The sequence below is a fragment of the Piliocolobus tephrosceles genome, chromosome 21 (genome assembly GCF_002776525.5).
Source record: "Piliocolobus tephrosceles isolate RC106 chromosome 21, ASM277652v3, whole genome shotgun sequence".
Taxonomy (NCBI): domain Eukaryota; kingdom Metazoa; phylum Chordata; class Mammalia; order Primates; family Cercopithecidae; genus Piliocolobus; species Piliocolobus tephrosceles.
In genome coordinates this window covers 8585756-8605538 of record NC_045454.1, presented here as the reverse complement: position 1 = coordinate 8605538, position 19783 = coordinate 8585756, and the positions used below count along the sequence as shown (strand labels likewise).

General features: G+C 44.5%; 3 protein-coding genes across 4 annotated transcripts in view; 1 reads left to right on the top strand and 2 right to left on the bottom strand.

Annotated features, from left to right (window-relative positions):
- PRRG2 (proline rich and Gla domain 2) overlaps positions 1–19783 on the top strand; it is a 238234-nt gene that overhangs the window by 115771 nt on the left and 102680 nt on the right. The gene's annotated exons all lie outside the window — the stretch shown is intronic.
- NOSIP (nitric oxide synthase interacting protein) overlaps positions 1–19783 on the bottom strand; it is a 223046-nt gene that overhangs the window by 116337 nt on the left and 86926 nt on the right. The gene's annotated exons all lie outside the window — the stretch shown is intronic.
- SLC6A16 (solute carrier family 6 member 16) lies at positions 284–16645 on the bottom strand. Its single transcript, XM_023182264.2, has 13 exons — positions 16512–16645; positions 12266–12359; positions 10341–10849; positions 9755–9912; positions 9442–9568; positions 9061–9236; positions 8713–8823; positions 8288–8529; positions 4587–4773; positions 3932–4133; positions 3340–3499; positions 1258–1420; positions 284–1039 (listed from the first exon to the last, which is right to left on the bottom strand). Exons 1-13 carry the CDS (start codon positions 16519–16521, stop codon positions 770–772), a joined length of 2409 nt encoding a protein of 802 aa, XP_023038032.2. The 5' UTR covers positions 16522–16645; the 3' UTR covers positions 284–769.

The window sequence follows — 19783 nt, the reverse complement described above, 5'->3', positions numbered from 1 at the left end:
CTGGCTAACATGGTGAAACCCCGTCTCTACTAAAAATACAAAAAAAACTAGCCGGACGACGTGGCGGGCGCCTGTAGTCCCAGCTACTCTGGAGGCTGAGGCAGGAGAATGGCGTGAACCCGGGAGGCGGAGCTTGCAGTGAGCTGAGATCCGGCCACTGCACTCCAGCCTGGGCGGCAGAGCGAGACTCTGTCTCAAAAAAAAAAAAAAAAAAAAGTGCCTTTCGCCTTCCACCATGATTGAGGCCTCCCCAACCATGTGGAACTGTAAGTCCAATTAAACCTTTTTGTTCTCAGTTTCAGGTATGTCTTTATTAGCAGTGTGAAAATGAACTAATACAGACTGGAAGCCTTGTGACAGAAAAACTGAACATCTGAGACATCTATAGAAAAAAAAGATCTGCTTACATCCTGGAGTTAATGTAGACTGATTTATTGACCAACAGCATCACTCCTCCAGCTCCATTCCAGGAGACAGGCACCCCAGAAGTAGCAGGACTGGTAGACATGACTAGTATTGTATATAAGTTGTACATGTATGTGTGTTGAGGAAGAGGATGGGGAAGACAATGATGCTGGTCACCAGGTGAGATGGGACCGAGGAGGGGATTGCAAGGCCAGGCCCTATGATCCCCCTCCAAAGAACGCCCCTCCTCTTGGAAATAAAAGTGGTTCTGGATCCAGGGACATCAACAGTTGCAAGCTGATATTAAGAGTTGCCTATTGGATCTGTTCTAAGGGATATGTGATGTGAAGCCAAATGAATGAAGTTAAGAAGTCACATGACAGGTTGATGGGTACTTTGTTTCATCACCTTCTAGAATTTCTTCCTTTTGAACCTCTTTACTGGGTGTTAGCTGGTGACTTAGGGGTAGGGATGTGGAGGCTGTCATAGGCCTGTCTCTGCTCTTGGGCCTGAAGGGAATCCTACGTATGAGGCAGTATACAAAGTATGCAGGGATGGGGAGGATGACAATGGCAAAAAGGGTGATCATCAAGAGCAGTGCCCATGGTGGGTATGGTCGAAGCACCTCTTTTGACTGTGGAGAGATGGGAAAAAGGTTCAGAATATCAAAATCCCCAAGAAAAGAGGAAGAGTTGTGGAGGGGAAGGGTGGGTGGGGAACCAAAGCAGAAAACCCATGAGTCTTCCGGCATAAGAGAATGAGATGACTGGGTTCTTTCACCCAGAGTGAATTGAAAGGTCTGGCCCCCACTCCCAAAGGGGTTCGGGGTTCTGGGTCCTGGGGGAGGCTCACAGTGCTTGAGTCCCAGGACATGTAGGTGATCGGCTTCATACAAAGACGAACCATCACGGTCACAAACAGGATAAGCAGCACAACTGGACACACACAGGGCCACAGCCAACCATAGATGGGAGAGATGGGGTGGCCCAACAGGATCGTCAGGTCTGCAAGGAACCTGGGGAAGGGCCACCAGAGTGTGGGATGCCCAGTTAGGCCTCACCACCTTGGAGGCAGGGCCAGCCCAACCTTGGCATCTTTCAAACATTCTATTGTATCTCTAATCTCCTGTTTCATCTCAAGTCTTGTCCTCTCTCACAGTCTGTCGTCTATCCCAACCCAAGAAAATTTTCCAAACACCCCTCTCCTGCTCCAGAACTTTCCATGGGTATCCAATGGCCTCAGAAGAAAGGTCAAGTCTCTTTCATTCATCCCATAAATATCAGAATATCTATGATGTGCCAGGAACTCTTCTAAGTGCTGGATATCTAGCAGTGAACACGGATAAAAGAAAGTGGCATTTGGCCCTTGGGGAATGTATCTAGTTTATTTCAGCCACCTATCCAGTCTCCTTTAGTACATATTCTCAATTTCAATAAATATACAAGTGGGGTCTTTTGGTCTAGGGTGCCCATCACCCTATCTCCACCTATTCATCTGTCCAGGCTCTGCTCAAGCGTCCTCTTCTCTAGGCCACTTTCCCTAACTCTCCAGTCTTCCTTAACTAATCGTCTGTGCCCCCAGAGCTTCCCTAGCTACCTCTACTATAGACTTACATTCCACAGTTACGTCTTCCAGGTCTCACTCCCAGATTATCTTGTTCTCTTTCCCAGGTAGCTCTACCTTCCAGAATCAGACCACTTCTATTAATCCACAATTCTTCTATTTTTGACCAAGCCATTCTTAGCTCTCACTTGAAATATTACATAGCCTTCACGAGGCGGGGTGGCTCATGCTTGTAATCCCAGCACTTTGGGAGGCTGAGGCAGGCGATCACGAGGTCAAGAGTTCGAGACCAGCCTGGCCAACATAGTGTAACCCCATCTCTACTAAGAATACAAAAATTAGCTGGGCATGGTGGTGCATGCCTGTAATCCCAGCTACTCAGAAGGCTGAGGGAGAAGAATTGCTTGAACCCGGGAGGCAGAGTTTGCAGTGAGCTGAGATCACACCACTGCACTCCAGCCTGGGCAACAGAGCAAGACTCCATCTCAAAAAGACAAGAAAAAAAAAAAAAAAAAAAAAAAAAAACCAATAGAAATATTACATAGCCTCCAACTCTTATCCTGGCTTCACTCTGGACCCTTCCTGATCTATTCTCCACACAGCAGCCATAGATACTTTTTTAAAACACAAATCTAATAATGGCAACTCCCACCTGAAAATGTCATTCTCCTACTCAAAACCCTCCAATGCTTCATCTCTCATTCTGCATACAAAGCTGACTCCTATAGTGGCTTACAAAACCCTACATGATTTGGCCCCCATCATTTCTCTAGCGCCATCTCCTAATATCTTCTATTCCAGCCTCTCTGACTTCCTTGTTTCTCAACAGCTCTAGGCATTATGCTTCCTCTGGCCTTGGTAATTTCTGTTTCCCTGCAGGGAGCACTTTCCTCAAAGTCTTGTCATGACTCCCTCCCTCCTATTATTCAGGAGTCTGCTCACATGTCACCTTATCAGAAAGGCCCTCCCTTGAAGTCTTATCTGGATGGGTGCCCACACACACTCCCACTATGGGACATCTGATCTCACCCTTTGATTCTTCCTATCACTTATATTTATTCTCAATGTTTTTATTCTTTATTTGCTAATTTGGTTATTGTCTCTCTAGACCACTAAAATGTAAGCTTTCTGAGAATAGGAATACTTCTTTTATTCAATGCTCCTATCCTTGATGACTAAAACAGTGCCTGGCACATATGCAGCACCCAAAATATATGTGAAAATGGATGAATGAATAAAAAGGTTTCCCAGAAGGCTCTGAAATTAAGAGTCCCTATGTCACACTAGTTGGGTGACAGTAGAGGCAACAAGAAAGGGGTCAACTTTCCCGATAGTCCCATGCTTTGTGAGAACCTGGGCTTAGGACTTCACCTCCTGGCCCCATAGGCCCAGGATACAGCCACGGTTTCAAATATGGCAATGACGATGATGGGGAAGACTATCCAGTGGTTACTCAGCAGTTTGATGAAGTGGCTGCCTGAAGGTTGAGTGAAGAAGAGGCCGCACGCGAACATGAGCAGAAAGAGTCCCACTGGAGAAAACATGAGATCTGGATCAAGGTTAGAAGTCAGGGCTGGGTGACAAGGGCTAAGTCGAGGTCATAGACCAGGACTGGTGGCAGACCCAGTGGTGGCCAGGTGCGGTGGCTTACATCTGTAATCCAAGCATTTTGGGAAGATTGCTTAAGCCCAGGAGTCTGAGACCAGCCTGGGCAACATGGCAAAAGCCCATCTCTACCAAAACTACAAAACTTAGCCGGGCGTGGTGGCGCATGCCTATGGTCCCAACTACTGGGGAGGCTGAGGTGGGAGGATCACTTGAACCCAGGAGGCAGAAGTTGCAGTAAGCCAAGATCACACCACTGCACACCAGCCTGGACTACAGGGACCCTGTCCCAAAAAAAAATTCCCAGTGGTGTCAGGGGTCAGGGTCATTGTTAGGGGTAGGGCCTAGGTCAGAGTACCTATGAGCAGCTTTGTATGTTTCCTGAAGAAAGAGAAGTTGTCCTGGAGTGGAGTAACGATGCCCTGCACAATCCCTATTGCGCTGCTCAGCCCCATGGTCAGCAACATCAGGAAGAAGATAAAAGACCAGAAGACAGACAGAGGAAGGAAGGACATGGCTTCAACAAAGGACAGGAATACAAACTTTGGGCCCTCGCTGGCCTGCGAAGAGAGAACAAACAGGTGTTGACGTGTCATTGAACTAAACAATAACAAAAAAATATAGACAAGTATACATTCTATCTTCCCTGGAAAACTCCTGAAAATCCCTGGATCACTGAGAAAATCAGATCGCCAAGCCAACCCATGGTGTGAGTGTGTGTGGGCACCAATCCAGATACGACTTCAGGGAGGGCCTTTCCGATAAGGTGACATGTGAGCAGACTCCTGAATGATAGGAGGGAGGGAGTCATTGATTTTTCTGACATGGAAAAATCAATCCAGTTAGCATTGTCCCTGGAAGGCCATTCTGCCAACTACAGTACTTTGTATTACTAAGCGCCACAGATTATCCTCCTGCTTCCGGGATTTTTTCTCATGCTAATAAAAGCTAAAATTTCTGTTGTGCCAAGGGCTTTCAGAACTCTAGGCCCCCACTCAGTTATTTTTACTGACCTTAAGAAACTGAGTCTCTATGTTGCATTCAGTCACCTCGCGGAGAACCATGCTTTTGATGTGCTGGGGAAGGCCATTGAACCAGGTGTTGTAGATGGAGGTCGGGTTGTCAAGCAGGTCGAGAGGGGGCTTGGTGTCAGGAGGCAGTTTCCCTAGGTTTATCAGCTTTAAAAGTATTTCAGCATTCCTGGGGATAGGGGGTTGAATCAAATTGAACCATTTGGCCCAGTAGGAGATGGTCTCCTTTTCCTTTATCTTCAAGATAAAAACGGCTACCACTGGCTTAGCATTAGTGATCTGGGTAAGACAGATCCTGGGATGAAACCTAGAAGGCACCCGCCTTCAGGGACGTGAATTCATTTGTGTAATCCTAGAGAATTTATGACCATGGGAGAGCCTAGGAGAAGCATTTTCTAGTCTTCTTGGGGACTCAGTGGTCTCTGCTCTAGTGATGGGGTTTCTTATTCACTGTCTACCTTCCCGCTTCGCTGAGACTAATGGGTAAAAGCCAACTTTCTAAACTTCCTGTTACGGCATGTCTGGGAGCAGAGAGACTATGATGATAATGTTCCCATGGAGTTGTGCTGTGTGAGAGCAACTGCTGGTTCGACTTTTTGATGTGAGCCCTGCTGACCATTTTGGCCTCATATGTCCCTATGGCTCTCTTCACATTCCATGTTCTGGCCAGATTTAACTACTTACAGTTTCAAGGCCCATCATACCCTCTCACACACAATACCAACTCCACCCCCACCACCATTCTTCACTTGGCTAACTCCTACAAATCCTTAAAACTTCAGCTCATTGCTCTGTAAGAACTGCAATGGACAGCTTGCCAAGATTCACTGATAAAAGCAAAAGGCAAACAAGTAGAGTTTGATCACATTTTAGAAAATAAAATACTATATGCTATTCCAGTAATAAGCTAGAGATTTGAACCAATTTTCTCATTGGAAATAATTTAAAAGGCTGGAGGATTTTTTTTTTTTTTTTTTTTTTTTTTTTTAGGACCGAGTTTTTCTCTTGTTGTCCAGGCTGGAGTGCAATGGCGCAATCTTGGCTCATCGCAACCTCCGACTCCTGGCTTCAAGCAATTCTTCTGCCTCAGCCTCCCGAGTAGCTGAGATTACAGGCATGCCCCACCATGCCCGGCTAATTTTTTCGTATTTTTAGTAGAGACACGGTTTCTCTGTGTTGGTCAGGCTGGTGTTGAACTCCCGACCTCAGGTGATCCGCCCGCCTTGGCCTCTCAAAGTGCTGGGATTACAGGCGTGAGCCACCGTGCCCAGCCTGGAAGATATTTTTAAATCTTCTAATGAAATAAAAATGTTGACAAGATAATAAGAAATCATCAGGCAAAAACTGAAGACAGGCAAAGCAGTGGAGAAAGGGGACTTCCAAACATACTTTGTCCCAAAGATGTATGCAAAATGCAACAAACTAGACCTGCAGTTTCCAATTTTATGACTTTTCAGATACAAAAGGGGACCATGGAGGCCAGATATAAAGCACCAGAGCCTGCCCAAAATAAAGATCAGAATAGAAGTTCCCCACTTAAATCTGACAACTTCAAAGGGCTACACCTTCACAATAAAAATGAAGCAGAAGCTTTGCCCTGGCCCTTCTCCACAACCGGGAATGCAAGGAAAGCTGGTTCAGAGATGATCTACAGATTTGATGCAATCCCAATGAACACCACAGCAGGCTTTTTCTTTTCCTTTTTTGAGATGGAGACTCGCTCTGTCACCCAGGCTGGAGTGCATTGGTGCGATCTCCACTCACTGCAACCTCCACCTCCCAGGCTCAAGTGATTCTTCTGCTTTGGCCTCCTGAGTAGCTGGGACCACAGGTGTGTGCCACCATACCCAGCTAATTTTTGTATTTGTTAGTAGAGACGGGGTTTCACCGTATTGGCCAGACTGGTCTCAAATTCCAGACCTTGTGATCCACCCTCCTCAGCCTCCCAAAGTGCTGGGATTATAGGCGTGCACCCGGGCTTGTTTTTCTTTATATTTGATCATGTATGTATGCATATCTACTAAGCAATATAGTCACCACTATCCTGACTTTTATGATGGTTAGCCTCTGGGAGGCAGTAAAGGATTATGATTAGAAAAAGATACATGGAGAGTGGCTAGGGTTATTCTAGTTCTTAATACAGGTGATGCTTACTTCATAGTTCGTTACATTAAACATTGTTTTATACATTTTTTTCTGTTTTTTTTTTTTTTTTTTGTTAGAGGCGGGGTCTCACCCAGCTGGCTTCAAACTCCTGGGTTCAAGCAATCCTCCCACCTCGGCCTTCCTAAGAGCTGGCACTACAGCCGTGAGCCACTGCTCCCAGCCTTGTTTTACGCATTTTTACATATGTATGTAATAGCTCATAGTAAAAGGTTTCTTTTGAAAATACCCAAAAAGTTACCATTACACTCCCACCAGACTGGAAACAATTTAAAAGTCCAACCAAGTTTAATCAAGTGTTGTGCAAAAAGTAGAACAAATGAAGTCTCATACACCCCTGATGGGAGGGTAATGCATTACACCACTTTGAAAACCAGACAATATATGATAAAATTGAAGGTCAGCACATCCTACTCAGCAATTCCTTTCCTAACTATATGCTGTCAAGAACTCTTGCACACGCACACATGTATATTCCCAGGCATCTTCTAGAAGAAAATGGTGGTTATTTGTGAGGGTTAGGATTACTAGGAGAGGCCGGAAGCAGTGGCTCACGCCTGCAATCCCAGCTCTTTGGAAGGCAGAGGTAGGAGGATAACCTGAGCCCAGGAGTTCAAGACCCGCCTGAGCAATGTAGCGGGACCCCGTTCTCAAAAATTTATATTAAAAAAACAAAAAACAAACAAAAAAACCTACTCTAGGAGAGAGAGGAAGAGGAGGAGGAAGAAAAAAAAAGACTACTGGGAGAAATTCAACTCAGGGTTGCCTCCTCTGGAAGGCCCCATCTGAGTAGCCCAGACAGAATTAATGGCTGTCTCCTGTCCTCACCTATCACTTCAGTTACCAGTTAGCATAAGTTTTTGGCCGTTTCATTCTCTCCTTTCCTTCTCCCTCCAAAATTGAAAACTTAATGAAACAAGGACTGTGGTCTGATTCACCTGTCCAAGTCTCTGTGGTATAGAAAGAATACTTCCTAAATGTCTGATGGATGTTTTTGAAATTAATGCCTAAAAATAAGAAAAATAAGAAACAGGGGTGATCAGACAATTAAGGTTCTAGTACAGAGAATCCTTTTGGAGTTTCTCATAGATTGACAGAAATCCCCAATTCAGGAGTTGACAGTTAAGAATGGGGCCTTCTACCTCTCCATTTTTCCAAGGATAGCCTTGGAAGGGTCTCCGGGTGGTGTGGTCTTGGATGCTATTTTGTTGTGTATCTGGGATTAGAGTAGCCTTCAATGTTTGCCATTTTTAGTATATCCCTGTTAGCATATCCACTCTGAGGTGGAGAGCTGGCAATCTCTCAGTTTGAAGATTTCTTTCTAGGGTGACAAAAAGCTCTGAGAAGGATAATACATGATAGGAGATTCTATTGTCTCCATTTTTAGCTATGGGGAAGGTATGCGAGTGCACCCAAGGTCGAAATGTGTGAACGTGGGTCTTTGCAGCGCCTTTAAGGTTAGGGTCTCCGGGTTTGAAAGTTCCCTGGGGCTGGGACCCTCCACAAGGGGCCGTCCTTACCTCTCACAGCAGCGATGTGTGATGACTGTCGCCCAGAGGCCCAGGACAGAGAAGTTGAAAGATGTGACAATCAACAAAGTGAGCAGGTTTATCACAGACACGAGAAAGGCATCACTGAGACAGTTGTTGGACTGGGGCATGTAGGAGGCTAAGGAGGCAACAGAGCCAAGGCCTATGCCTGTGTTAAACAAAACTTGACCCCCTGCTACAGACCACACACTCACATTGTACATATCCGATATCTAAAAGAGAGAAGACAAGTATAAGGGGGTTGTAAAAGAAGAAGCAGAGGACAACTATAAGAGAAATGTTGCAGGGAGGAGAGAGGGAGATGCAGAAGGAAAGAATGGGGAAAGGAAGCTCTAAGAACAGGCAGCTGTGGTGCCCTACAAGGCCTGATGGAGGATTGAGGAGACAGATTTCACCTTGGCAACCATCAACCGTTGAAGGCCAAATTTTGCCCCTTCCAGCAGTAGACTCCGGATGAAGAAACCAATGATGATGAAATAAGACAGCGGTACCAAGACACAGATCACCTGAATTGAGAGTGGGACATATCAGCACCCGTGTACCAGTAGGGGTCAACCAACAGGAGGGATCGAAAGTGCCGAGTCAGAAATGAGCCGGAGTTAGAAGAAAGCCTTCAGCAAGAGTCGGGGGCTAGTGGGAGTAAAAGGCCAGAGGAGCAAGAGATTAGGAGATCAACAAGTAACAAAGTGAGGTAAGGGCTAAAGCATCTGAGAATTTCAAGGAATCCAATACCGGTGGCTCACCTTCCCCGTGGACTTAAGCCCATTGATCATGAAAGCACCAACAAGACACCAGCAAACAAAGAAGGGCAGGACCAGACTGTAGACTGGTGACCCGCCATCCTCGATTCTATCTGAGGCCTTCAAGGTCTGCCGGTACCAGAAGTATATGGAAGGTGTTGTCTGTTCACATTCAGGATCTGGGGGGGACCTGGCTTTAGACATGCCTGCCAGACAAGTTACCCCTTCTTCTTCCTTATCCTCTCTCCCACCTCCCTTTTCTCTTTCCCTCTCCCATTTCTTTTTCCTTCTTCTTCTTCCTTGGCCCTCCCCACTCTCTCCTCTTCCAAATTCTCTTCTACTTCTCCATTTTCCCCTTCTTCTCTTCTTTTACTTCCTCCTCACCAAAGCCACTAGAGTTCATCGTTAAGGGACATTCCTCCCATGGAACGGGAAACTGGAAGGACTGGCTCATGTAAAAGAGGATCCAGGAATTGACCACATTGAAGTACAGGCTGAGGATGAAACACACCTGGGGGCCAAGGAGGACATGGCTGGGGAGGAAGAGCAGGGACAGGAAAAGGGAGGGGATTTGACAGAGGACTGGGGAACCAAAGGGAGCTGACCCATGGAGGTATTCATGGGGCACATTTCAGGAGGAGGGTTGGGATGCGGGTGGGGTGTAAAAGTCAGGCCTGGGCAGCCATGGGCTCCTCACCATGAAGCTAGAATACCCCACACCACCAATCCAGGGGGCAATGATCTTCCATACACCCATGCCACCCTGACGCATGCTCTGACCGGCTGCCATCTCCAGGAAGACAAGAGGAACCCCGACCAGGAACAGCATGAAGATGTAGATGGCGGCGAAACTGCCTGTGAAGAGGATTCAGGGGGGACTCTGAGAACCATGTCCTTTCAGTGCCTGGACTCCAGCAGCCCAGGAAAACATTCTCCCCACCAGCGACCTCCCCCAGGGTCACAGGCATCAGGGCTCACCCATGTCTACATCCCTCACGGTCCCAAGTGTCCAGTCCTCTGGCCCCCAATTCCTGGAAGACCCGAGTACCTAGTTTCCAGCCCACCTTGGACCCAGGCCTCAAGCTTTGCCATCCCCATGTTCAGATACCCTGAACCTCTACACCTCTCATGATTTTAGGTGTCCAGGGACCTGGCTCCTATCCTACACAGAGCACCAGGTCTTTGGTCTCTACATATCTCAGAAACATTCACGGTTAAAGCCTGGACAGGACTCTGCCCTGCTTGCCCCTTGTGGACTCAGGTTTCCTGGTCCCCAGACTTACAGCCTCCACTGTTAAGCCACAGGTGGGCAAAGCGCCAGAGACAAGATGGCTTCATAGAGAAGCCCACCTGAGCCAGAATGTACTCAGCTTTGCTGGACCAGAATGGACGGGCAAGGAGGACCTCACTCTGTTTCTTCTCTGTCACCTGCACCTTCTCGTACATGGATTTCTGTTTCAGGACTGAGGCAGTTGCCGCCTCCAATACAGAATTTTTTTTTGGCTGACTGGTCCTGGCCTGAGCCTCGAAAACATGAGCCTCCCAGGCCTTAGCCTCTGCAACCCGGGCTGCTGAAACTTGGGCCTCTGAGGTCCCAGATGTTGCAGACCAGGTCAATGGACCCTTGTCTTCCCATGTTTGACTTCCTGGGATAGTGTCAGAAATCACTGTGCCAGTCCATGAGGTGTTTGCCAGCGAGGATGTCGAAGGCTGGGCCTCTGTCTTCATCCCTGACAGACTCCCTGGGGCAGCTCCAGCTTCTGCAAGGGAGGGCTCATCTTCCTGAACAGACCTGCAGGACACCAAAAACTGTAGATTTTAGATCTTAGAGTCAAGTAACTACTGAGTTACAAAACAATCCTCAACATCTCCTCAAAGCAAACTTGATTTCTATTCCAACCACCACTGACATTAAAAGCACAAAAAAGTCTCCTGCATAAGTTTCACTTCTTGGAAATGTTTTCATGCGGTGGCTCACGCCTGTAATCCCAGCACTTTGGAAGGCCAAGGCAGGTGGATCACCTGAGGTTAGGAGTTCGAGACCAGTCTGGCCAACATGGCGAAACCCCGTCTCTACTAAAAATAGAAAAATTAGCTGGGTGTGGTGGTCAGCACCTGTAATCCCAGCTTCTCGGAGGCTGAGGCAGGATAATCGCTTGAACTCGGGAGGCAGAGGTTGCAGTGAGCCGAGATCAGGCCACTGCGCTCCAGCCTGGGGGACAGAGTGAGACTCCATCCCCCACAAAAAAACAAACAAAAAAATCAAAACAGAAATGTTTTCTTGCACGGCATAGGTATAGAGACAGACACACCCAAAAGTCAGGAATCCTTGCAATCAAAGGATTTTTTTTTCCCCACCTACCGGGTTCAAGTGATTTTCCTGCATCAGCCTCCCAAGTAGCTGGGATTACAGGCGCCCACTACCACACCTGACTAATTTTTGTATTTTTAGTAGAGACGGGGTTTTGCCATGTTGGCCAGGTTGGTCTTGAACTCCTGACCTCAAGTGATCCGCCCACCTCAGCCTCCCAAAGTGCTGGAATTACAGGTGTGAGCCACTGCAGCCAGCCTGAAATCAAAGGATTTCTTCATTTTTTTTTTTTTGAGACGGAGTCTCACTCTGTCGCCCAGGCTGGAGTGCAGTGGCCGGATCTCAGCTCACTGCAAGCTCTGCCTCCGGGTTTATGCCATTCTCCTGCCTCAGCCTCCCGAGTAGCTGGGACTACAGGCGCCTGCCACCTCGCCCGGCTAGTTTTTTTTTGTATTTTTTAGTAGAGACGGGGTTTCACCATGTTAGCCAGGATGGTCTCGATCTCCTGACCTCGTGATCCGCCCGTCTCGGCCTCCCAAAGTGCTGGGATTACAGGCTTGAGCCACCGCGCCCGGCCCAAAGGATTTCTAAGAACACTGAAGTACTATTTATAGAGGGCTTCTGAATTTAAAAATGAAACAAAACTAAACTAATTTAATATTAAATCTGCCTTGTAACCTTGGAAAAGTTACTTTACCTTTCTGAGCTTTCTAATCCGTAAAACACTCAGATCTCTACTCAAATATAGCCTCACCAGAGATGTCTTCCCTGTCCACCTATCTAAAATAGCAGCTACCTACCCGCTACTCTCTCTACTTCACGGCATTTCTCATCTCCTGATTTTATTATCTATTGATTGTTAATTGCTCTATCTCCAGCAAAAGGATGGTGTTCTACCTCGCATCTGGGGCTATTCTCCTTGGTCTCCAAGTTCCTGCCACTCTGAACTTCTGTTGGCTCTTCAAATACAAGAAAACGGGCACGGAGTGTGCTGAAAAAGAAAAAAAGTTACGCGAAAGAGAGGAAGAGAGAGGGGAAACTGGAGTTTTCTTTCAGTGGGGGAAGGAGCATGCTTTCCAAAAGCAGAGGCAGTAGGTGGGCCTCCAGGCAGCACTGGCACATTTGGGTGACATGGATAATTGCTTCTGAGACACAGCTTCCAAAGAGCTCTTTGTTACTCAAGAAAATGCTTATAATTCAATTACAGGTTAAAAATATAAAACTAAGATACAAATTTCTATCTTTAGTTCTATCTCTACTACATTTAAAAATGCAATGAAAGGTTGAAAGGAAATACATCAATATAGAGAAGATCAGGCTGGGCGCAGTGGCTCACGCCTGTAATCCAAGCTACTCAGGAGGCTGAGGCCGGAGGATCGTTTGAACACAGGAGGCAGAGGTTGCAATGAGCCGAGATCACGCCACTGCACTCCAGCCTGGGCAATTCTGTCTAAAAAAAAAAAAAAAAAAAAAAAAAAGGTGATGATGGCTACAAATATGTTTATATCCTTATCCCTGATTTTACATTACATTTTTTAAAATCTTGTATTACTTTTTTTCCAGACACAGGTTCTCACTCTGTCACCCAGCCTGGAATGCAGTGGCATGATCCATAGTTCACTGCAGCCTTGAACTCCTGGGTTCAAAGGATCCTCTCACCTTATCCTCCAAAGTACTTAGGACTATAGGCATGTGCCACCATACTTAGCTAATTTTTAAAAGTTTTTTTCAAGATGAGAGTCTCACTGTGTTGCTCAGACTGGCCTCGAACTCCTGTGCTGAAGTGAGTCTCCTGCCTCAGCCTCCAGAGTAGGTGGCATTACAGGCACAAGCCACCATTCCCCACTCACCTGTATTACTTTAATAATCAAGAAAAATATGGCCAGGCGTGGTGATTCACACCTGTAATCCCAGCACTTTGGGAGGCCAAGGCAGGTGGATCGCTTGAGGTCGGGAGTTTGAGACCAACCTGGCCAACATGGTGAAACCCTATCTCTACTAAAAATACAAAAACAAAATAGCCAGACATGGTGGCAGGCACCTGTAATCCCAGATACTAGGGAGGCTGACTTAGGAGAATCACTTGAACCGGGAGGCAGAGGTTGCAGTGAGCCAAGATCGTACCACTGTACTCCAGCCTGGGTGACAGAGCAAGACTCTGTCTCAAAAAAATAATAATAATTGGCCAGGCGTGGTGGCTCAAGCCTGTAATTCCAGCACTTTGGGGGGCCGAGACAGGCGGATCACGAGGTCAGGAGATCGAGACCATCCTGGCTAACACAGTGAAATCCCATCTCTACTAAAAATACAAAAAATTAGCCAGGCACGGTGGTGGGCACCTGTAGTCCCAGCTACTTGGGAGGCTGAGGCAGAAGAATGGCATGAACCCGGGAGGTGGTGTTTGCAGTGAGCCGAGATGGCGCCACTGCACTCCAGCCTGGGTGACAGAGCAAGACTCCATCTCAAAAAATAATACCAATAAGGCCGGGCGTGGTGGCTCAAGCCTGTAATCCCAGCACTTTGGGAGGCCAAGACGGGCGGATCACGAGGTCAGGAGATCGAGACCATCCTGGCTAACACGGTGAAACCCCGTCTCTACTAAAAAATACAAAAAACTAGCCGGGCGAGGTAGCGGGCGCCTGTAGTCCCAGCTACTCTGGAGGCCGAGGCAGGAGAATGGCATAAACCCGGGAGGCGGAGCTTGCAGTGAGCTGAGATCCGGCCACTGCACTCCAGCCTGGGCGACAGAGCCAGACTCCGTCTCAAAATAATAATAATAATAATAATACCAATAATCATAATCAAGAAAAAATATGTATTGATAAGTGAAAGTAAAAAGAGCATCATGGACAAAGAAATCCAATTGAAGAAGCCCTCATCAGCCAAATCTGGACAAATCAGAACATCAAAATAAATAATAGTAACAGATGAGAACCAACAGACTAAAACAAGAATCTATGAATCCACAGGGATACAACTCAGGAAAAGGAAAACCTCTTCCTTACAGTAGAATACAAACTAATACATGTACAAGGAACGATGAATTAGAAGGTAATTGCTTATCACAAACTAATCAAGTTGTACACATTAAATATGTACAGTTTTTTACATGTCAATCATACCTCAATAAAGATGTGTTTTGAACAAATCATTGTTTGGAAACTACCAGAGTAATAACTGATTCAAGCAAGAATCATCAATGGTTGCTAACACAAGATGATAAAAATTTGATGGGGACAGGATAATTGCACAGTATTACTGTATCTCCCCACAAGATACCCCCCCAAAAAACACAAGAAAATAGTATCTTTAGAGTGTTACACACTACCTTAACCAATAATAGTCAACTGATATCATATAACTCCTGATACAATGCATTAAGAGCACAACATCGTTTCTGTGGGATTCCTGCCAAAAATGTGTAACAAAACTCCGATCGTGAGGAAACATCAGAAAACAATCTAAATTGAAGTACATGCTGTAAAATAGCTGGCCGGTACTCAGTAAAAATGTCACAGTCAACGAAGACAAGGAAAGATGGAAGTGTTGTAAGTCTGAAATTATGTCAAAAATTTTTTTAATTTTTTAAACTTCTAAGCACCTGCCACTCCTACAATTCACTATCAAAACAAAAGGAAGTTTCTTCTAAGAAAGATAGTCACATGAACACCTATCTCCAAACTTACCCACAATCTCCTCCTACCCAACAACAACAAACAAAATGATTTTAAAATATTACATATATGGGGATATCTGCATCATTTCTGAAAAATAGGTTCCATCCTCATGTCAAAAACAGAGAAACTTCTGCTACATAAACAAGAAACAGGACCAAACTGTAAATCACTGAGGAGTCAGTTCACATCTTTTTCCTGGCAAAGTGGTTCAATGTTTCAGGAAGTAAATACTTCCCCAGCAACTTGTGGGAAACAAAAACAATCACTTGCCAAAGACTTTCTGCTCCAGTGAACCAATGGCTTCCAGAAGCTATATGCCAGAGAATGCAACAACAGGTGGGCCACTCCAAAGAGAAATGCAGTGGGTTGATGGGCGTCTCCCTGAGACAAACGATTCTTCCATAAGATTAAGAGAGAAGCAGGAAACCATGCAGGGGAGAAAAGGCTGAAGAAAAAATTAGGTACAAAAATCCAGCCTTTGGGGCTGGTCATGGTGGCTCATGCCTGTAATCCTAGCCCTTTGGGAGGCTGAGGCAGGAGATGTTTTATGTAAGCTTCACGGTAACTACAAAGCAAAAAACTCTTAGTAGAAATGATTCAAAGCATTCCACTAAAGAAAATCAATATAATTAGCCACATTGATATAATAAAGAAGAAAAATATTATCATCTCAAGAAATAGAGGAAAAACATTTCATGAAGTGCAACATACAATGATTTAAAGAGAAAAACTTTTAGCAAACCAGGAATAATTTCTCTGATAAATGGTGTCTGTCAAAAAAAAAAATGATCATACTTAATAGTAAACGTATGCTTAAACATAGCTACATACTTAATAGTGAAATGAGGAAAGCTTTCCTTTTGACATCAAGAACAATCAATGAAAACAGCTATCAGTACTTCCTTCCCATGGCATTAAATATTTTAGACAGCACAGTAAAGCAAGGGGAACAAAAGACAAAGATTAAATAAAACTCACTATTCACAGATGATATATCTCTGTGGAAGATCCAAAATACTACAGATAAATTATTTAAATTAATAAAATAATTTAGCAAGATTGTTGTATGCAAACGGCAATAAATGAAAATTAATTATATGTCTATGCTTGCAATACATAATTAGAAAATAAAAATTTTAAATGCCACTTATAAAATTTTTTTTAATATAGAGTAAAATCCTGGGGAGGTAATGGCAATAACAGCAACATCGTTTTAAAATCTTCTCAAATACCCACATGAAAACAAGTAGTTCTACTAGATTGCAAGCCCAAAATCCATGGATAATACTTACGATACCAAGATAAACCCCAAAATACAAGTCTATGAGAATAAACCACAGGAGCCACAGACCTGTAAAGAATCAGCATCTGTGTGGGAGGAAACAAAGGAAGCAAGACAACATCTGACAGACCTGGGGGTGGGGGGCAGGAAAACAAACCTCTCAAAATAATCAACAGGTACTCACCAGAAATCATGGAAAGCCTATTAGAGAACAGCGGCTAAAACTGGAAGATGCCTTGCCTAATCAATAACAGTTGAGTGCATGGAGTCTACAATAGAAACTGAAGGGACCAGGGCAGGCTAGATTCTATGAACTCTTAAAATTAACCAACCAGGGATCTTTTCCAACCCAGAGGCCACAATGAGGAGAACTTCCTGTGAGTAAAGCTAAATTGAGCAATACAAGAACAAGAATGATGGATAGGCTTCATCCAGCCTTTGGGGCTGGTCATGGTGGCTCATGTCTGTAATCCTAGTACTTTGGGAGGCCAAGGCAGGAGGATCATTTCAGGCCAGGAGTTCAAGATAAGCCTTGACAATGCAGTGAAAACCTATCTCTACCAAAAAAAAAAAAAAAAAAAAATTAAAATTAAAATTAGCCAGGCATAGTGGCACATGCCTGTGGTCCCAGCTATTTGGGAGGCTAAGTGGAGAGGACTGCTTGAGCCCAGGAGTTCAAGGTTGCAGTGCACTATGATCACACCACTGCACTCTAGCCTGAGCAACAGAGTGGGACCCCATTCCCTAAAAAAAATAAAATAAAACAGGCCAGGTGCAGTGGTTCATGCCCGTAATCCCAGCACTTTGAGAAGCTGAGGTGGGAGGATCATTTGAGGTCAGGAGTTCAAAACAAGCCTGGCCAACATGGTGAAGCCCCATCTCTACCAAAAAATACAAAAATTAGCCAGGCATGGTGAGACACGCCTGCAGCCCCAGCTACTCGGAAGGCTGAGGTGAGATAATCACTCGACTCCAGGAGGGGGAGGTTGCAGTGAACCAAGATCGCACCACTGCACTCCAGCTTGGGCAACAGAGTAAGACCCTATCTCAAAAATAATAATAATAATTAAATTAAATTAATTAAAAATAATTTTAAGAAAACAGAGATGAAGGATATACAGGATCCAGATAAAAGGGGGGAGAAGAAATTTCCACTTTTGACCATGAAAGCAAAACAGTGTCTGGACTTACCTCCACAAAAACACTACAAAACTGTACAAATAATTGAAACAACTATTTTCACATATTAAACAAAGGCAGTACAGCATTGCAATCTCTAAAAAAAAAAGGCCGAAAAACAAGGTAACTCATTGCATCATTGCCCTGTTTTTCTGCTACTGATTTCCAAACTTTGGCGCAGGAGGAAGAATACCAACAGAGCCTGGCAGTCTCAGTACTTGAGGCAAAAATCAGTTCAGGAAGGCTTAGGTGACTAGAATTAGCTGGGCTAAGTACAGAAGGGAGCCACAGAGAAAAAGCTCTAGGAATCTGGATAAAATACTTTTGAGCCATTAGCTAAATATCAACCTGCACATGTATTCTTATGAAACTTCATAAGAACAGGCAAAGAGTAAATTCCAAGGAAAGAAAATTGCTGAGGAACTATAGGTAAAGCAATTCCTAGAATTTGAAGAAGAACAAGAATTACTTAAGTTTCCACCAGCCAGTATGGAGAGACTTTACTGAATACTTGGAACATTCAAGGTGGCATAAACTAGCTCTAGTTCTAGTAGTAGGACTACTTTAGACCTGGAAAAAAAAAAAAAAAAAGTCTTAAAATCAACTCTTAACGAGCCGAAACTGATCTTCAAGTAACTGCCTGTTACAACAAAGGCCAACATTCCTTAAGATAATACAGACAAACCTAGCACTGAACAACAAAAAATTCATAATGTCAATCATCTAGTCAAAAATCACTAGACATGCAAAGAAGCAGGAAAAGTGACCCACAATTAGAAAACAAAAACAGAAATGATTGACTAACGGAATTAACACATCATAACACTAAAATAGCTCTTACAAATACGCTCAGTATGGTCAAGGACTTAAAAGGAAAGCATGAACAGAATGAGGAAATATCAGATAGCTAGCTAGTTGGACAGACAGACAGATATTTTCTTTTTTGAGACAGAGTCTCACTCTGTTGCCTACACTAATCTCAGCTCACTGTAACTTCTGCCTCCACATTTCAAGAAATTCTCCTGCCTCAGCCTTCCAAGTAGCTGGAATTACAGGTGTGCACCACCACACCTGGCTAATTTTTTTTTTTTTTTTTTGTATTTTTAGTAGAGACAGGGTTTTGCCATGTTGGCCAAGCTGGTCTCGAACTCCTGACCTCATGTGATCTGCCTGCCATGGCCTCCCAAAGTGCTGGGATTACAGGCATGAGACTCCATGACTGGCCATGATATATTTTAAAAATCAAATGAAACTTCTAGAGATGATACAACACCTGAAATGAAAATTTCACTGAAGATTACTGGCAGATTTTAATAAATCAGTGAACCTGAAGATATAGCAATAGAAACAATCCAAAATGAAGCACAAAGAGAAAAAAAAAGACTGAAAACAATTACCAGAGCATTAGTGACTGTGGGACAATATCAAATGGCCTAAAATGTGTAACTGGAGGTCCAAAATAAAGGAAGGATATGAAAATGAAACCAGACCAATTTTCCAACAAGCCAGATGCCCAAAGAACTGAAGCTTGAGAAACTTACATTTGTACAATGAGATGAACCTGCTGTATGTTGACCAACTCCTCTTCTTTACTCCTAATTCCTTCATATATATGTATATATGTATAAATGTGTGTGTATATATATGTATATATACGTGTATATATATATATGAAGAAAAGACTCACATAATTGAAAGGATAAAAGGACAGTTCTACAATAATTGGAGAGTTTAATATCCCACTATGAACAATGGATAGAATCAGCAGACAGAAGATAAGCAAGGAAATAGACTTAACACAATAAACCAACTAGATCTAACAGATACATTCAGAACACTCTGCCCAACAGCAGCAGCATACACATTCTTCTCAAGTGCACATGGGACATTTTCCAGGATAGACCACAAATTTGTGGGCCACAAATTTCCTTTTTCTCAACAGAATTAGAAAGATAAATATCAAAATATCTTCTCTAGCCACAATAGGATGAAGTTAGAAATGAATAACAAAAGTAAAACTGAGGCCAGGCGCAGTGGCTCAAGCCTGTAATCCCAGCACTTTGGGAGGCCGAGATGGGCAGATTCACGAGGTCAGGAGATCGAGACCATCCTGGCTAACATGGTGAAACCCCGTCTCTACTAAAAAATACAAAAAACTAGCCAGGTGAGGTGGCGGGCGCCTGTAGTCCCAGCTACTCAGGAGGCTGAGGCAGCAGAATAGCGTAAACTCAGGAGGTGGAGCTTGCAGTGAGCTGAGATTCGGCCACTGCAATCCAG

Excerpts from the sequence above, each read along its gene's own strand:
- SLC6A16 (XM_023182264.2), bottom strand. Across the intron at positions 9,569-9,754 it reads TGGGGTATTCTAGCTTCATG|GTGTGTTTCATCCTCAGCCT; the intron begins GTGAGGAGCCCA and ends CTTGGCCCCCAG. Across the intron at positions 8,530-8,712 it reads AACGGTTGATGGTTGCCAAG|ATATCGGATATGTACAATGT; the intron begins GTGAAATCTGTC and ends TCTCTCTTTTAG.